At 41.5% G+C, this 18,477-nt stretch overlaps 1 protein-coding gene across 9 annotated transcripts in view; it reads right to left on the bottom strand.

Moving 5' to 3' along the window:
• Nucleotides 1-8,978, bottom strand: part of TBC1D31 (TBC1 domain family member 31) — a 50,562-nt gene extending 41,584 nt beyond the window's left edge. For 4 of the 9 annotated variants that reach the window (XR_002785221.2, XR_002785222.2, XM_010588477.3 and 1 more), the window contains exons 1-4: nt 8,757-8,977; nt 7,929-8,075; nt 3,198-3,313; nt 22-200 (exon numbers count right to left, since the gene is read on the bottom strand). Coding sequence is in view for 7 of the 9 variants with exons in the window: in XM_010588477.3 (XP_010586779.2) it covers nt 22-200; nt 3,198-3,313; nt 7,929-8,075; nt 8,757-8,833 (519 nt within the window). In the remaining 2 variants the exon portion in view is untranslated. Of the gene's footprint in view, nt 1-21; nt 201-2,812; nt 2,903-3,197; nt 3,314-7,928; nt 8,076-8,756 lie in introns of those variants that run through there. The other 5 variants (XM_064268036.1, XM_023545964.2, XM_064268038.1 and 2 more) reach the window with 3 other exon arrangements.
• Between the last annotated feature and the right edge of the window lie 9,499 nt (nt 8,979-18,477).

The raw sequence follows: 18,477 nt of genomic DNA, 5'->3' as shown, positions 1-18,477 counted from the left end.
AAGATGTCCCTCCTCACTGACCTTTTGTATACCCACTGATTGGCGAATATTCAGCTTTCTTTTTCTCTGAAAGGTATCCAAGTCCCAGAGCTGTGCGGTATCAGAAGAAGTAGTGATGGCATACCTCCCAGATGCATGCACGGAGATTGCAAATACTGACGACTCATGTCCTCTCATCCAGCTAACTAGCTCCTTGGTAACTGTGGGAAAAAATAAGGTTACTATATATTATCTGTGAACTGAGTCAACTGATGGCTACGTATTACATGAGACACCTCCATCAACATCTACAAAAATGGAAGGCTGTGGCTAGTTGATAACAGTGTATTACAGAACATGTTAGTAAGAAGTATATCATGGAGGTATCAGCAGATGAGGTCGATAAAGAGTTTGATTAAGAAATGCTTCAAATACGATGCTCAGGAGTTTGGGCTCTCTTGCAGGTATTAGTTTTATATAGAAAATACCAGTTCTGGGCTGTATTTTAGAAAGAGCACACTGGAGGATATATGGTGGATGTACTGGAAGTATGGAAGAGACTAGATAAAAAGAATAATTTGTATTTTGCTGTACAGGCAAGAGATAAGGAGCCCTTAAACTAAGAAAGTTGCAATGAAGAAAGGAATAAATTCAAGAAAATTAAGGAGAAAATCAAAGGACTTATGGGTGTGTTGAGACAAAGGAGTTAAAATTCCAATGGTTCTAAACCAAAACCAAACCAAACCCGATGCCATAGATTCTGACTCATAGCAACCCTACAGGACAGAGCAGAACTGCCCCGTAGGGTTTCCAGGGAGCAGCTGGTGGATTCAAACTGCTGACCTTTGGTTAGCAACTAAGCTCTTAATCACTGCACCACCAGGACCCCCGGTGGTTCTAGTTTAGTTAAATAAGTGCATGGTGATATACATGAGGAAGCCCTGATTTAGCAGTGTGAAAAGATAATGCATTTTTAAAAATTGATTCTGAGATATGTGTGTGTGCACAAGCAGCGAAAACAGTCTGGTAGGAAAAAAACAACAAAAATGATTCATGATAAATTTGGCCATCGTTAAGGGTGATAGTTGGACATGATGGACATAATTAATGTCACTGAAGTGTACATATGAAAACCGTTTAAATGGCAAATGTTTTGTTACACATATATTTACACAATTAAAAAAATTGTTCATGATAATCATCATTGAGAAAACCAAAAAAACCCATTGCCATCAAGTCAATTCTGACTCAGAGCTACCCACAGGACAGGGTAGAACTGTTCCATAGAGTTTTCCAGGAGCGGCTGGTGGACTTGAACTGCCAACCTTTGGGTTGGCAGCCGTGGCTCTTTACCACTGTGCTGCCAGGACTCCTTATCATTGGGTAGTAAAATACAAATGACTTTCATTCTCTCTTTACACTTTTCTGTATATTTCCAAGCTTGCTACAGTTGATATGTATTATTTTTATGATCAGAATTTTTTCCCCCCCCGGAAAGACGGAAGGGAAGAGAACAGTCAGGAGCCAAGATAGAAATCTGGAAAACATTAAGATACAAAGTAGGTCAAATCTGAGGACAGAAGAAGAGATAATCGCTTTAGGGAGAGAATAGTGACTCCTAAACCGCCGTCTAAAGTCCGGTGTTAGTCCAGGATCCATTTTTCATTGGTCTTAGTGAAATGTGAAAAATAAGGACAACAAAATGAGTTTTTCATAAGGCTAAATTTAAAGTACTGTCTTTTAATCTAGCATTATGCTCCTCCAAATTTCATGTTTTAAAAAACCCCTTATTTATGAAATAAAATTATATCATTCCTTCCAATGTCAATGAGAAAAATTAAAAGTTGATAGCTTATGTGGGTTCCTCTACTTTTTTTTTATTTGGATCAAAACCCAAGTCTAGAAACCACTAAAACAATCTGGGGGAGAGACTACTAAGAAACAATTAGAAAGGCAGGAGAACCAAAAAAAAAAGACCAAACCCGTTGCCATTAAGTCGAGCCCGACTCATAGCGACCCTACAGAACAGAGTACAAAACAAAGGGTTTCCAAGGAGCGCCTGGTGGATTCAAACTGCTGACCCTTTGGTTAGCAGACAAACCCTTAACCACTACACCACCAGAGTTTTCCAGGTAGGAGAACAGGAGAGGTAACAGTATGAAAACTAAGTAAAGACTTAGAGTAATCAAAAGTATCTAACGCTACTGAGAAGGAGGGTGACAAGTACAGAGGATTCAATCAGAAGTTATCAATGTCCTTCAAGATGTAAGTCCCCATAACATGGGCGGGGGAGCCAGAATCGGAATACATGGACAGAAGCAGTAAGAAAGTGGGGTTTGGTAGTGAAGGAAAGAGAGAGAGTAGTAGCTGAGGAGATAAGGAGTTATGAAGGCTGAAGCGGCTTCTAAGGAAGAGGCTTTGCTGGGATGGGGAATCAAAATGGGGAAAGGAATGTGATACAGAGTGGAGAATGGGTGGAATCCAAGGGAAGCATCAGAACCAAAAAACAAAAAAACCAAACCCAGTGCCGCCAAGTTGATTCCGACTCATAGCAACCCTATAGGAAAGAGTAGAACTGCCCCATAGAGTTTCCAAGGAGCACCTGGTGGATCTGAACTGCCGACCCTTTGGTTTGCAGCCGTGGCACTTAACCACTATGCCACCAGGGTTTCCAGAACCATCAGAGGTGAGTATAAAGACGTAGCATCTTAGAATCAAAATTCAGAGCAGAGACCCTGCTGCCAGACCACCTAAGCCGGAATCCTGGCTTAGGATTTCCCACTTACAAGCTGTGGGACGACCTCAAGTTACCTCTGTGCCTCAGTTTCCTCACCTGCAAGATGGAGATAATAATAGCATCCATCTCCTTGGGTTATTATGATGATTAAAATGAATTAATAGGTATAAAGACAAAGAACAGTACCTGGCAAAGAATAAACACCATATAAGTGCTTTTTTTTTTTTTTAAGTGCTAGCTATCACTATTATTATTTATCCCTCTTTCTAAATTTTAAAACACAAGGATTAAGAATTAAAAAACAAAGTTGAGATCGCTCTTTTAATAAGTGTAAGAGGTTCAGTCTACAGAACTCTAATATCCTATTTAAAAATACAATGTGGTGTAAAGTACATAGGTTATTTAAAAAAAAGTATCTGTATTTTATTTTTGTACCTCAGTATTTCACTGTTTCAAAAAGACAAATAGAAGGACTTCTTACCTGTATCAAAACATTTAATAGAATAATCAGCTAATGCCACAAGGAATTCAGACCTCCTACGAAGGTTAAAGGCCAGAGCTGTGCAAGCTTGCGCTGTTCGCTGAACAATGTTAAACCTATCGAAAGATGACTGTATTAGTATCAGAAATTCTTCAAGTCATCATAGAATTTTAGGGACTTGGTGGTGCATTAAGCGTGGGGTGAAGACAGAGGAAGCTGGAATCCCTCGTGTATAAAATGAAGATAAAAGCTGATATCAGGTTGTTTTGATAATTAAATGAAATAATATACGTAACGTGTTTAGCAGAGTACTTGGCACATAGCTAGAGCTTAATTTATACAAAATTAAGCTTTTGAGTTTGGACAAAGGAGAAGCAAGTTTGGGGATAAAAAATAATAAGTCTGATATTAAACATGTTGAGTTTAAGGCCCTCGAAAAATATTTAGAGCAGCACCGTCCAAAGAAATATAAAGTAAGTCACATATATCATTTAGTTTTCTAGATGCCACATTTAAAAAGTAAAAAGATGTAAAACAAATTTTAACAATATATTTGATTCATTTAAATATATTTTACTTAATGTTTTACAGATTATTTTTAAAATCATATATTTTATTTAAACAAAGTACCTAAAATATTATCATTTCAACATGTAATCAATATAAAAACTATTGATACATTTTACATTCTTTTCTAATACTAAGTCTTCAAAGTCCACGAGTATTTTACACTTAACGGCATATCTTGATTTGGACTAGACACATTCAAGGATTCAACAGCCACCTATGGCTAATGGCTACCATATTGGACAGCCCAATCTAGAAGTATCTTTCTCTTTGGTTTGTTGTTGTTGTGTTCCAACTCATAGTGATCCCATATGACAGAGTAGAACTGCCCCACGGGGATTCCTAGGTAGAAATCTTTATGGGAACAAATGGCCAGCTCTTTTCTCCCAGGGCGGGGCTGGTGGATAGAAGTAAATCTGAATTTTCACACATGGCAGTGTTAACATGGCAGCTAAAGCCTGAGGCATGGTGGTGATGACATAGTCAAAGAGAATACCTGGAATATGGAAGGACGCAGGCCAAGGACCAAGGACTGGGTAGTAAAACATTAAAGGGATAGACACTGGAAGAATCAGCAAAAACACCAGGGGAAAAATGATCAGAAAGGTAGAAAAACCAGGAAATAGTCTTAACACGAAGTCTAAAGAAAGAAATTTCAGGGGAGAGGGGAAGACAAGAACATTTAGTGCTTTAGAAAGATGAGAACTGAAAAGAGACCATGACACTTTGAGGGAACCCAGTGTAGAGAGCTTCAGAATCAGACAGACCTGATGTCAAGTCTGAGGTCTGCCATTTACTAGCTGTGTATGTTTATAGACAGAGAAAAGGGGCAGTGAGCAAAATGAAAGAGAGGAAAACTCGTGGCGCAAAGTCCCCAGGAAGGCCACAGAAGAAGACAGGATTAAAGACCCAGTTATAGGGATTAGCACCAGAAAAACTGCGATCATCTAATTTCATGAATAAGGCAGGAAAGAAGTAAGTATAGTTGAATTTTAAATAGCAATAGGTAAGCAAGTGAATTGCTAAGCATCACGGATGTTGAAGTTCACTCTTACGTAAACGGGTCGATCAACAAATACTTTTACTTAGTCCAGTAATAGGACCAAAGAAGAGATAGTTGTACTGATTTAAGATTGGGAAATGGCAAGGTAGGTCAGGCATGAGTAAAAGAGTGGGAGAATTCTGTGCATCACCTTTTTGGCAAAGAGCAGAAACAATGGCTAACACATGTCTGCTTGATAAATCACAGAAAAATGAAGCATGTATGAAGGATCACCTCTTCTTTTCCTGAACTAGCAGAGTAAGTCGCCAAGATCACGTGTTTCCTACAAGCAAGGAAATTCTTCTACATAATCACAGTACAACCACCAAAGTCAGGAAATAACACTGATATATTAAAATACACATATATAGATTGCTATCCAGTCGATCCAGACTCATAGCCGCCCCACAGGACAGAGTAGAATGGTTCCCGGTGGTTTCTGAGTCTGTAATCTTTATGCAAGCAGACTGCCACGTCTTTCTCCTGAGGAGTGGCTGGTGGGTTCGAAATGTGGACCTTTCAGTTAGCAGCCAAGCACTTAACCAATGCACCACCAGGGTTCCTACTGATATATTAAACTCAAAAACCTGTTGCTGTACAGTCAATTCCGACTCATAGCAACCCTACAGGATAGAGTAGAGCTGCTCCAAGGAGCGGCTGGTGGATTCTAACTGCTGACCCTTTAGTTAGCAGCTGAGCTCTTAACCCCTGCACCGCCAGGGCTCCACTGATATATTACTACCATCTAATCCTCAGGCCCCATTCAAATTTTGCCAGTTGTCCCAATAAAGTCTTTACAGCAAAAAGATCAGTCCATATTTATGCCTTTTACTTGTCATGTTTCTTTAATCTCCCTCAGCTGAAATAATACCTCTTCAGTCTTTTCTCAGCTTCCATGCCTGGATGCTTTTGAAGATTATAGGCCAGTTTTGTTACAGAATGCTTTAAATTTAACTTTGTCTGATGTTTCTATCCGATTAGATTCAGTTATATGTCTTTAGCAGAATATTACAGACGTCATGCAATGTTCTTTTCATTGCATCCTCTAAGGATGGCACAAAGTTTTGATTTGGACCATTACTGGCTATGTTCTTCATTTCATTCCACTGGCATCTACCAGGCTCCCATACTGCAAAATCACTCTTTCCCCCTCTGTAATTAATAAGTATTTCATGGGGAGGTACTTTGTGACTATGCAAATAAACAAATTATTTGTTTATTGCAGCATGAACTCAAGGATTTCTATTTTATTCAATGTGTTATTAACCATTACTATTATTATTATTATTTTTGATATTCAAACTGTCTGATTTGGCCACAGGGAGTTCCTTCAAGCTGTGTCTATGTCCTTCTGAAAATTCCCATCATTCTTTGAATAATTCCTTTTTTCTTTCTACAAGATACTCCAGTGTCCTAGTCCTGAAACTGGCCATTTCGCCAAGGATCCCTGGTTAGTTTTAGTGGAGAGTGGTAATTAGAAACCAAGGACTGGACACTAGGTGTACTCATTTTATTGGGTGTTGTTGGTCCTAGGCCCATTCAGTGGACAAAGCCAAGGAGCATGTTGTCGTTAGGTGCCATTGAGCCAGTTTTGACTCATAGCGACCCTATGTACAACAGAACAAAACAATGCCTGGTCCTGTGCCATCCTCACGATTGTTGTGACGCTTGAGCCCCATTGTTGCAGTCACTGTATCAATCCATCTTGTTGACAGTCTTCCTCTTTTTTCAATGACTCTCTACTTTACCAAGCACGATGCCCTTCTCCAGGGACTGGTCCCTCTGGATAATATATCCAAAGTATGTGAGACAACGTCTCACCATCTGTGTTGCCAAGGAACACTCTGGCTGTACTTCTTCCAAGGCAGATTTGTTCATTCTTCTGTCAGTCCATGGTATATTCAGTATTCTTCACCAACACCATAATTTAAAGGGGTCAATTCTTCTTTGGTCTTCCTTATTCATTATCCAGCTTTCGCATGCATATGAGACAATTAAACATACCATGGCTTGGGTCAGGCGCATCCTAGTCCTTAAAGTGATATCTTTGCTTTTTAATACTTTAAAAGAAGTCTTTTCCAGCAGATTTGCTCAATGCAATACATCATCTGATTTCTTGATTGCTGCTTCCATGGGTGCTGACTGTGGACTCAAGTAAAATGAAATCCTTGACACCTTGAATCTTTTCTCCACTGATCATAAGGACCATATGTGCATATATTCACATATACACACACACCTTTATTTATTTCTAGGTCTATTTATCTATCTGTATGTTCAAAACCATGAGTGCACACTGATATATTCCAATCTAATACTACAGAGTTCATTTTGTTTTCTACTTTTCCACATTTATAATTCTCTTTTCCAATAGTGAGTAACCTGGCCTCTATTATCCTCAATGCATTTACATATGTGATCAAAGCCCTCTGTAATAAACGGATTCTCCATCACTGCCCCTCCCCCCCACATACACCTTCTTACTCCCTTGCTGGGCTAATATAATTCTCCCTCCTACCCACCCCCACTGCTTGGATATCTACCTTGACTGGTCCCATCTAATTGCTTTGGACTAAATTGTTTAGTAAGGGAAGAGAAGAGGAAGAAGAGTAAGGATGTATTCTTTTTAATCATTAGACCTAATTCACTGAAACAATAATGCAAAGGACATTGTGTTCTTTCTAATTTGCCTAATGAACTACTAGAAATTAACTGATACATCAGCCGTAATGAATTTTTAAATTTACAGAAAAACAAGCTACAAGAGATACTGCTAAAACCAGCATTCTAATTTGGCAAGAAATCTAACCATGCTATCTATCACTTTCTTCCTTCGGCACTTAGGACAGCATCCTGCAAGGTAGCACAGTACATGGAACATACCAAAATACCAAGCCAAACCCGTTGGGGCTGAGTGAATTCGGACTCATAGCAACCCTACAGGACAGAGCAGATCTGCCCCGTTGGGTTTCCAAGCTGGTGGATTCGAACTGCAGACCTTTTGGTTAGTAGTTAAACTCTTGATACGGTTAGAATAAATATTCCTGAGTAAAAAATGAATACAGGTCCTAAAACAATCAGTAAATTGCTAAATAAGGTAAATATCAGAAGTATCTGCTTACCTGTTTGTATACAAGTCAAAAACATAGATATTTCCTTGATGGTCCCCAGCAATTAAGCAATCACCTGAGCTATCAAAAGCCACATTCAAAAACCGCGAAACTTTTGGAAGATAATCAGAAGTGCTGTGAATGATGTTCACTATAATTCTGTCAAAAACAAAACAACACGCATTAAATTCTATGTGGAGCATTACTGGATATTATGAAAAATTCGGCCTTTATATTAATTTTGAAGATTTTTTGCCTACTCATTCTTTCCTCTCCTACTGCTGCTCTCCCTCCCACCCCTCCCCCCGGATCGATCTTTACAATCATTTCCGAAAACCAGTTCAGAACTATGTGTCAGTCACTTAGCAAGCCAGGAGCTAGGAATAATGTGACATGGTCTTTGCCCTCATAGTGCTTACAGTTTAGTGGGAAGACAGACATTCTGCAAATAAACTCACATAGAAACAAGTTGTGATTGAGGAAAAACGGCGTGATGAGAGAGAGGACATATTAGACCGAGCAGTTCAACTGCTTTATTAAACACACACATCTGCACAAATTAATGATGTAATTACCGAAAAGTAGTTTTGTAAATCACAAGCTACCATTATTAAGAAAAATTTCAACTTGATATCCTAACTTCAAGTTGTCTTAGTGAGAGTTTGTGATACAAGAATGGTCTAAAGGGAATTAGGTGTAAATGGGTTTTATTTCCATTTCCAACACAGCTACCGTAACACCCGAAGGTGCGCTCGGTGAGGACAGGGACACCGTGTGCCCAGGACTGCACCCCAGCACCTTCCCGATCCACAGCCCGGGCCCTTCCGCCGCGGCCTTTACCCGTCCCGAGCAGCAGGGTTTGGCTTGCGGTGCCATATCTTGCCGCTCTCCTTGTTGCCCAGGTCTGTGCTCTGCATATCTAAGCCCACGCGCGACAGCGGACTCAGGATCCGCTGCGGCCGCCACGGGAGGCTGGGTAACCGTCCTGACCTTCCCGGGACGCCCCGCGCTCCGGGCCCGGGAAATTTGAGTGCCCGCCCCACAGCTAGTGTCCGCGGATCGTACCAACCGCGCGCAGGCACTGGCCTGTCTACTTACAACCAATCGGAAGCTGAGGTTCCCTAACTCCGCCCAGGCACCCCCTCCCTCTCTAGACTATGGAATCGTCCAACTCCGCCCCTTTTCCGAGTCGTTCCCCGGTACCCAAGGCCTGCTGGGAATCGTAGTTTTCTGCGAGCGGAGAGTGGGGCTAGGAACATGCGTCTGAGTGCTGCACCCTGGGATCCCTGCGGGATCTCAGGCTCCCAACTGAGGCAATGAAAGTGATTTTCTCCTAAGGTCCCTGTGTCCATCTAGTGTAAGAAACAGTTTTAATTCTCTTAAAAAAAACCCAACCCAGTGCTGTCGAGTCGATTCCGACTCTAGAATCTAGATTTCTGGGGTCCGTGGATTTGGAGTAACCTACCTAGGCCCCCTTGGTGTCCTTTTGGAACGTCAGTCTTGAGGAACACGGTCTCTTAAGAAGCACCTTTAAGTCAAACAACGGTCTAGATAAAACAGTAAAAACTGGGCTCTTTTGAGGAATTATCTATGTACAGAAACTCCAAAATCAGACTAGAAGCTGTATTTTAGGGTAAATTGTTACATCAACACTCTTCTGGCCCTGTTTCCCTGGCAATTACAATAAGATGTGGTGTAAGAATTTTGGAAGTTCCTTTCATCTTCAGAGCATTTTTGACTCCCTCGTCGAAATGTTACCCCAATTTGCAAATCATGTATTCAATAAACTTCCATCAATTTCTTTTATCGTTAGGTGCCGTTGAGTCAGTTCCGACTCGTAGTGACCCCCATGTACAACAGAATGAAACTACCTGGTCCTGCAACATACTCACAATCATTGTACGCTTGAGCCCATTGTTGCAGCCACTATGTCAATCCATCTCACCGAGGGTCTTCCTTCCTCTTTTTCAATGACCATCTACTTTACCAAGCATGATGTCCTTCTCCAGGGACTGGTCCCTCCTGGTAATATGTCCAAAGTACATGAGACCAAGTCTTGCCATCCTTGCTTCCAAGGAGTACTCTGGCTGTACTTCTTCCAAGCCATACTTGTTGGTTCTTCTGGCAGTCCATGGTATATTTAATAGTCTTCGCCAACACCATAATTCAAAGGCATCAATTTCTTTGGTCTTCCTTATTCATTGTCCAGCTTTTTGCATGCATATGAGGTGATTGAAAATACTGTGGCTCGGGTCACGCACAACTTAGTCTTCAAAGGGACGTTTATATTCAATAAACTTCCATCGATTTCTACTATTAGCTTAATAGAACTTTTGTTTTAACAGGAGAAAAAAAGATCAGCAAGGAGCCAAATGCATGAGAACTGAAGCATTCATTTCATAGAACTTCTTGATTTGTTTTACGATTGTCATGATGATTTTTTAATTCAGGAACCTGTAAGAAGCTTCAGTAATACAGTCATATACTGCATAACGTCTGTTTGGGCAACGTCTAACAACATAGAAGTTTGTGGTCCCACAGGTTCAGAAATCCGGATTGGAGAATGGGACATACAGTAGATGTAGCCAGGAGGGAGCCACCACCTTTGCCCCTTGGGCTTGGGGAACCTATATTAGGGTTGCGCTGTGCCCCTAGACCTCATCCTCAGTGAACTGGACTTGCAGGGCTGTCTGGGCCTCCAAAGGGTTCACTGCCTTCCTCAGTGCCCCAAAGACTTGCCTAAAGGCCCAGTCCCCAGACTCCACTAGCTCAGTGCGCCTTGCCGTACCCTTGCTCCCCCAGGACACAGCCACTAACCCAGGACTGGACAGCAGTGAGGAGATCTCCAGGGCCTTCCCTGTCCCTTGGTAAGAAACACTTTTGCTATCTCAAAGTTGCCATAAGAAAATAATATGGTGCTCTCACAACGTCCAAATCACATAATGTCCTATTTCACAGAACATATTGTGAAAGTAAAGCCACACATGAGAGTACGGTGTCCAGTTCACCAGTTCTGATCCAGAAAGGAAATAATGTCATCACCACCAGTTACACTGACGTCAGAGAGTCCTTTTTGTAAAAGCGTATTTAGCACTTCTACAGTGCTTGTTATGTATTACTCTTTTAAGTGCTTTACACATATTACCTCATTTAATTATGGTAGCAAACCTATGACAAAATTGTTTTGATTATCCTGAGATCCAGATTTATGGTTTATGGAATTAGAGTGACCCACCCAGGCCATCCACCCTTAGGTGTCCTTTTGAATTTTGAAGGAACTGGTTCTCTGGAGTCACCTTCAGGTCAAACAATAGCTTATCAAGTAGCTTAGCGAAGAGCATTTTGCCTTAGGCAATCAGTTCTTTTTGGAAAATTATGTGCAGCAGCTGCTTCTAGAAGCAGGAACTCTGGGGTCTGACTACAGGGTGTTTTAGGATGAATGGTATGTCCTTTCATGCTTTGTCTTGAGTAATTAACATAACAATGACCTATATAACTCACTTTCACTGTTCCCTCTTTTGAGCACCTTCTTGACATGTTCCCATGATGCTGCCTGACTTGAATCAAATCTACTCACAATAAATATATTCAGTTACACTAATTTTTGGTGTTTCTGTAAATAATTTAGGTTTTCGACACCTACAATGTAGGGACCTCGTGACAGTAGAACTGCTCCATAGGGTTTTCTTGGCTGTAAAGGAACCCTGGTGGTGCAGAGGTTAAGTGCTTGGCTGCTAACTGAAAGGTTGGTGGTTTGAACCCACCAACTGCTCCATGGGAGAAAGATGTGGCAGTCTGCTTCTGCAAAAATTACAGTCTTGGAAACGCTATGGGACAGTTCTACTCTTTCCTACATGGTCACTAAGAATTGGAATCAACTTGATGGCAATGAGTTTTGGACTATGAGTTTGGTTTTGCTTTGGAATCTTTACAAAAGCAGTTCATCAGGCCTTTCTTCCACAGAGCTTCAGGGTGGGTTCCAACCACCAACCTTTAGGTTGGCAGCCTATGCTTGCTCCACCCAGGTTCTTTGTGGGTACTAACATTATTGTCACTTTACAGATGAGAAAATTGAGTTAGTACGAGAGCCAAGATTAGAACCCTAGTCTTTCCATTCCTGGTCTCCATGTTTTTTCAATGACAGAAAAATGACTTTTAAAAAGCCATGGTATTTGAAAATCTCAAGTTCTCTAACAGAAAAGCAAAACTCTCAAAAATTTTGTGAACACTGATGTGGCTCCAGGGGAGAAAGGTGTGTGGTGATCTGCTCCTTATCTCTGGATTTACTTAGGCCAGAGCTCAATGTCAGGCTGACAACTGAAGAGCGGCTGCCAACCTTCTATTCATGTTATCTCCAAATTTTGATAACTCAGACTGGTAGGTCCTTGTGCTCCAGTTCCTTCCCGATCATTTCTTGGTCAATAATAGGTACATACTATATTTTTCATTTTTTAAAAGCAGCTTTATTGAAGTGAGATTGGCATTAAAAAAAACTGCACACATTTACAGTACACAATTCATAATTTTGGACATAAGTTTACACCAAAGAAAATCAAGAAAGTAAACATATCCATCACCCCCAAAAGTTTTGTCATGCTTTTTATAGTCCGCTGTACCCCACTGACTCGAAGGCACTGGGTTTTTTGGGTTTTCTACTCCACCCCACTCTGCCTATAGGCAACCACTGGTCTGTTTTCCATCCCTTAGATTAGTTAAAATTTTCTACAAATTTGTATTAATGGATTCATAAACATGCATTCTTTTCTGGCTGTGTCTTAGACTGGGTTCTCTAGAGAAGCTAAACCAGTAAACTGCATGTATACACACACACACACACACACACACACACACACAAACGTATATGTCAAAGAAATGGCTCATGAGGCTGTAGAGTCTGGAATATCCCAAGTCTGTGGATCAGGATACAGGCTTCTCCTGATTCACATAGCTATAGGGACTGATGAACCCAAGATCAGCAGGTCGGAGAGCAGGGCTCTTGCTCACAGGCTGTGAATATTGACAAATCCCAAGTTCAGCAGGTAAGCTGCTAGCTCAAGTCCCAAGAACTGGAGGTCAGACGACCAGAAGCCAGCTGTAAGATCCAAACAAGCAAAAAGCCAGAACATCTGCTTATATTCAGATGCAGATCACACGTCCAAGGAAGCTCCCTTTCAACTGATTGGCTACTCACAGCAGATCCGATCATGGGAGTGATCACATAGAAACTGACAATCATGGTCCAGCCAAGTTGACACGCAGTATTAACCATCACAGTCTGGCTTCTTTCATTCAGCAGAATTATTATTATTATTATTGCTTTGTTCTCTTTTTTTTCTTATCTTTCTTTTGTTTTTTTAATTTTTATTGGGCTTTAAGTGAAAGTTTACAAATTGAGTCAGTCTCTCATACAAAAATTTATATACACCTTTCTATATACTCCTAATGGCTCTCCCATTAATGAGGCAGCACACTCCTTCCCTCCACTCTATATTTTCCTGTCCATTCAGCCAGCTTCTGACCCCCTCTGCTTGCTCATCTCCCCTCCAGACAGGAGATGCCAACATAGTCTCATGTGTCTACTTGATCCAAGAAGCTCACTCTTCACCAGTATCATTTTCTATCCCATAGTCCAGTCAAATCCCTGTCTGAAGAGTTGGCTTTGGGTATGGTTCCTGTCTTGGGCTAATAGAAGGTCTGGGAACCATGACCTCTGGGGTCCTTCCAGTCTCAGTCAGACCATTAAGTCTGGCCTTTCTATGAGAATTTGGGGTCTGCATCCCACTGCTCTCCTGCTCCCTCAGGGGTTCTCTGTTGTGTTCCCTGTCAGGGCAGTTGTTTGTTGTAGCCAGGCACCATCTAGTTCTTCTGGTCTCAGGATGATGTAGTCTCTGGTCTATGTGGCCCTTTCTGTCTCTTGGGCTCATAATTACCTTGTGTCTTTGGTGTTCTTCATTCTCCTTTGCTCCAGGTGGGTTGAGACCCATTGATGCATCTTAGATGGCCGCTTGCTAGCATTTAAGACCCCAGAAGCCACTCTCCAAAGTGGGATGCAGAATGTTTTGTTAATAGATTTTATTATGCCAATTGACTTAGATGTACCCTGGAACCATGGTCCCCAAACCCCCGCCCTGCTACACTGGCCTTTGAAGCGTTCAGTTTCTTCAGGAAACTTCTTTGCTTTTGGTTTAGTCCAGTTGTGCTGACCTCGCCTGTATTGTGTTGTCTTTCCCTTCACCTAGAATAATTCTTATCTACTATTTAATTAGTGAAGGCCCCCCCCCACCTCCTCCTTCTCGTAACCATCAAAGAATATTTTCTTCTCTGTTTAAACTATTTCTCCAGTTCTTATAATAGTGATCTTATACAATATTTGTCCTTTTGCAACTGACTAATTTCACTCAGCATAATGCCTTCCAGATTCCTCCATGTTATGAAATGTTTCACGGATTCATCATTGTTCTTTATCGATGCATAGTATTCTATTGTGTGAATATACTATAATTTATTTATCCATTCATCTGCTGATGGGCACCTTGGTTGCTTCCATCTTTTTGCTATTGTAAACAGTGCTGCAGGGAACATGGGTGTGCATATATCTGTTCGTGTAAAGGCTCTTATTTCTCTAGGCTATATATTCCATGGAGTGGGATTGCTGGATCGTATGGTAATTTTATTTCTAGTTTTTAAAGGAAGCGTCAAGTCGACTTCCAAAGTGGTTGTACCATTTTACATTCCCACCAACAGCAGAATTATTTGGAGATCCATTTATGTCATAGGGTGTATCAATAACACATTCTTTTCCATTGCTGAGTAGTATCCATGAATCATTATATCACAATTTGTTTATCCATTTATTTGGTAACGGACATTTGGGTTGTTTTTCTTGGGTAAATACCTTAGAGTGTACAGTAGACTGAAGAAGGCCCTGAAAGATATCCGGTCCTCAGCTCTGAAACTTGTACATGTTCCCTCATATGGCAAAGATTTTGCAGATGTGATTAAGCTAAGGATCTTCAGATGGGGAGATGATCCTGAATTGTCTGGGTGGACACTAAATACCAGCGTCCTTATAAGAGAAAGGCAGAAGGAGATTTGACACAGACTGGAAAGGAGAAGGCAATGCAACCCCAGAGGCAGAGATTGGACTGATGCAATCCTGGAATGTTGGTGGCCACCAGAAGCTGGGAAAGATGAGGAACAGATTCTTCCCTAGAGTCTCTGGAGGAAGTATGGCCAAGCCAACACCTTGATTTCAACCCAGTGAAATTGATTTCAGACTTCTGGCCTCCAGAACTGTAAGAGAATAACTTGCTTTTAACCCACTAACTGTGTGGTAATTTGTTACAGCAGCCACAGAAAATGAAAATAGAGTGCAATTGCTGGGTCACACGGTAAGTAGCAATCCTACTAAATCAGGTATCTATGGTTGTAATGGAAACCCTGGTGATGTGGTGGTTTAGAGCTACGTCTGCTAACCAAAAGGTCGGCAGTTGGAATCCACCAGGCGCTCCTTGGAAACTCTATCAGGGGGCAGTTCTACTCTGTCTTATAGTGTCACTATGAGTTGGAATTGACTCGATGGCAATGGATTTGGTTTGGTTTGGTTGTTTTCATGGTTGCAATAATGCTACAACTAACAAACCAGCAAAAACAACAAACCCCCATGGCATTCAGGGATATGCATTTATTGCTCATGCATCTGAGATCGGCCAGGCAGCTCCACTGATCTTTGCTGGGCTCCCTGACGTGTTTGGGGGTTGGCTGGCCATCAGCTGATCAAAGCTGGCCTGCCCCAGGGCAACTGGTGCAACTCAAGTCTTTTCACGTGTCCTTCATCCTCCCGCAGGCTAGCCAGGGCATGTTCTCATGACAATGGCAGTGGTGCAAGTGAGCAAGCAAACACACAATCCCTCGAGGCTGGGAGTTGGCACACCATAACTTTCTCATCCTGTTGGCCAAAGCGAATCATGCAGCTGAACCCAGGGACAGAGAATTTCACTCTGCCCATGGCGAGAGAGCACTGCAAACTTCCAAGGAGGGAGTGGATCCAGGTAGGAGTGGAGAATGGGAGTATACAATCTACAACACCTACTATGTGCCTGGGAGAGGGGAGGTCCCAATATATTTAGTGAACAGCATTAACAAATCCCATACCATCCCTCTTTCTCATTCTCTAAAATACACCTTCACAACCCTCAGGACTCTTCCTCTTTTTCTCTTCTAGAACCTCCCTTGGAGTCCAGGAGGCACCAGGGTTCTCACCTGTCTCCTCCTTATTATGTAGGTCAACTTCGACTTCTCCATCTTTGGGTCTTTTCCCCGTTACTAGGAGTTGCATAACCAGAACAGTACTGCACACAGAAGAAAGAATGAGCTTTGGAGGTAGGTATTACCATAGCACGAAGTAGCCTGTCCTGAATAAGACAGTCATTTCATGCCTGTTTTACAGATGAGGAAACTAAGGCTTGGAGTGCTCAAGTAACTCACCCAAGCTCTTATAACTATTAAGCTAAGATTCAAATGTAGACCTGTCTGGCTCCATTATCTCACTCTGCCTTTCCTTTGCTTTTCTGCCTAATTAATGCCCCAGATTGGTGTGGGATTATGTAATTCTTTCAAAAGATTGATTGCCTAGACCAGAAAAGAATTTACCATCAGCCTGGATTTCAAATCTCTGGGAACCTGTATAAGAAGATTCTGCTCCATCCTCTTTGTAAAAAAGGGCTTATTCATACATTAAAGGAAGTGTTGATAAACAGAGATGCTCTCAATATTGAGAAAAATTTAAAAAAAAAAGCACAAAGGAGGCGGAGCTGGGAGAGGATATGGTAGGATTATAGACAGGGATAGTCTTGCCTACTCAGCACTCTGGCCCACTTCTGCTCACATGATTGGCAAGGTACACACAGGCCCAATTGTACCTTACCACCAATCTGCAGTATACAATTTCACCCGTCCCCACCAGGTCAAAAATGTGGTAAAAGCCATGTGAAATTGTTCACCACAAATTAGTAAGTAAATAAAATTAAGCCAGTTCATACCTTGCTCAAAGCAAGGTGGTACATACCATGTTTACTGATTAATCTGCCCCTCACAGAAATTCAACTGGTTTCCTGCCTTTACTTGAGCTAAAGCATTGTCGTTTATTTCTAAAGTAGATGAAACTGAAAGAAAAAGAGTTAGGGAAGTTTCAGGAGGTGGTGATACAAGAGCTGAGTCTGGAAGGATGTATAGGAGTTAACAAGGTGGAAGAGAAGTTAGGGGAGAAAATAGCCTCTGTAGAAAGGCAAGGGGATTTGTGAAGCATGGTGCCTTCCAGAAAATGGAAGAGCTCAGTGAAGTTAAAGCTCTTGATGTACAAGAAGTCGTTATTCATGTAAAATGTTTCACTCCTAAAAAGCCCTCAATAATGGTGACAATGATGATAATTATTATAAAATAATAAAACAATACATTATAATAATATATAATATGAAAGTAGTATGATGACAATATAATTAAATTATTGTTACTACTACATAGGTGAATGGTAGGAAATAAAACTAAGAAATATACAAAAGTCAGACTATAAAAAGACCTGGTCTGCCACCATTCTAAGGAGTTTGGATCTTATCCTGAAGGGCTCTAGGGAAACTTACCCTGGTTTTTAGATACATCCCTTTGACTGTAGTGGGAAGATTGCTTTAAACAGTTCGAGGCTTGTGGCAGAAAGAGGGTGGAAGCTGTTCTAATTGAGACAAATGGTGACAAGGGGTTGACCAAGTCAGTGACAGTGGAAGGAATTTGAAGAGGCAACAGTTAGATGACAAGGATTTATTGACATACCGTGTAGGGAAGCTGGCATTACAAAGGCAACAGTTCTGTTTCATCAGTAAAACAGAAATATGCATCATACTGCATGCAAACCCAGGCACGTTTTCCATTCCTAGACGACTCAGCTACTCAGCCTTAGGAGGAGGAGGGAGGAGGCAGAAGCCGTTACAGGTGAACCAAGACATAGTACACCTTCCCCTCTATCCTTTTAAACATCAGTATTAAAAAAGAAAATCAAAGAGACGTGCTCTGAGCTGCTTAAATATTCCTGCCTAGGTGTTCTCATAAAATATACAAGAAAGCAACCAAGGGCAGTGTTTCATGTATAATCAAAAGGATTCTGGCACCTACGGATGAAATAGTAAAGTATTGGAAGAGAAGGGGGAAAGTGGTGTTCATCTTGACAGGCAGTAAGATCCTTCCCGTGTACAGTGAGACAACTGCTGGCATGGATGAGGGCTTCTAAAAAGCCTCCTGGAGAATAAAGGAAGGAGGATACCAGAGACTGAGGCTCCCTATTGGATGACAGAACGGGCAGTGCCTGCAACTTTCCACATGGCCAGGAATTATTGAGATCTAGGTGATACAGCCTCACACATCTGTCAGTCTGTCGTACCTTGGTGGCTTGCGTATTGCTGTGATGCTGGAATGTATCCCACTATCTCAAGTACCAGCAGGGTCACCCATGGTGGTCAGGTTTCAGCTGCACTTTCAGACTAAGACAGACTAGGAAGGTCTACTTCTGAAA

This window comes from Loxodonta africana, chromosome 14, assembly GCF_030014295.1.
Source record: "Loxodonta africana isolate mLoxAfr1 chromosome 14, mLoxAfr1.hap2, whole genome shotgun sequence".
Taxonomy (NCBI): domain Eukaryota; kingdom Metazoa; phylum Chordata; class Mammalia; order Proboscidea; family Elephantidae; genus Loxodonta; species Loxodonta africana.
The sequence above is the reverse complement of the archived record's forward strand: the minus strand, read 5'-3'. Positions and strand labels throughout refer to the sequence as shown.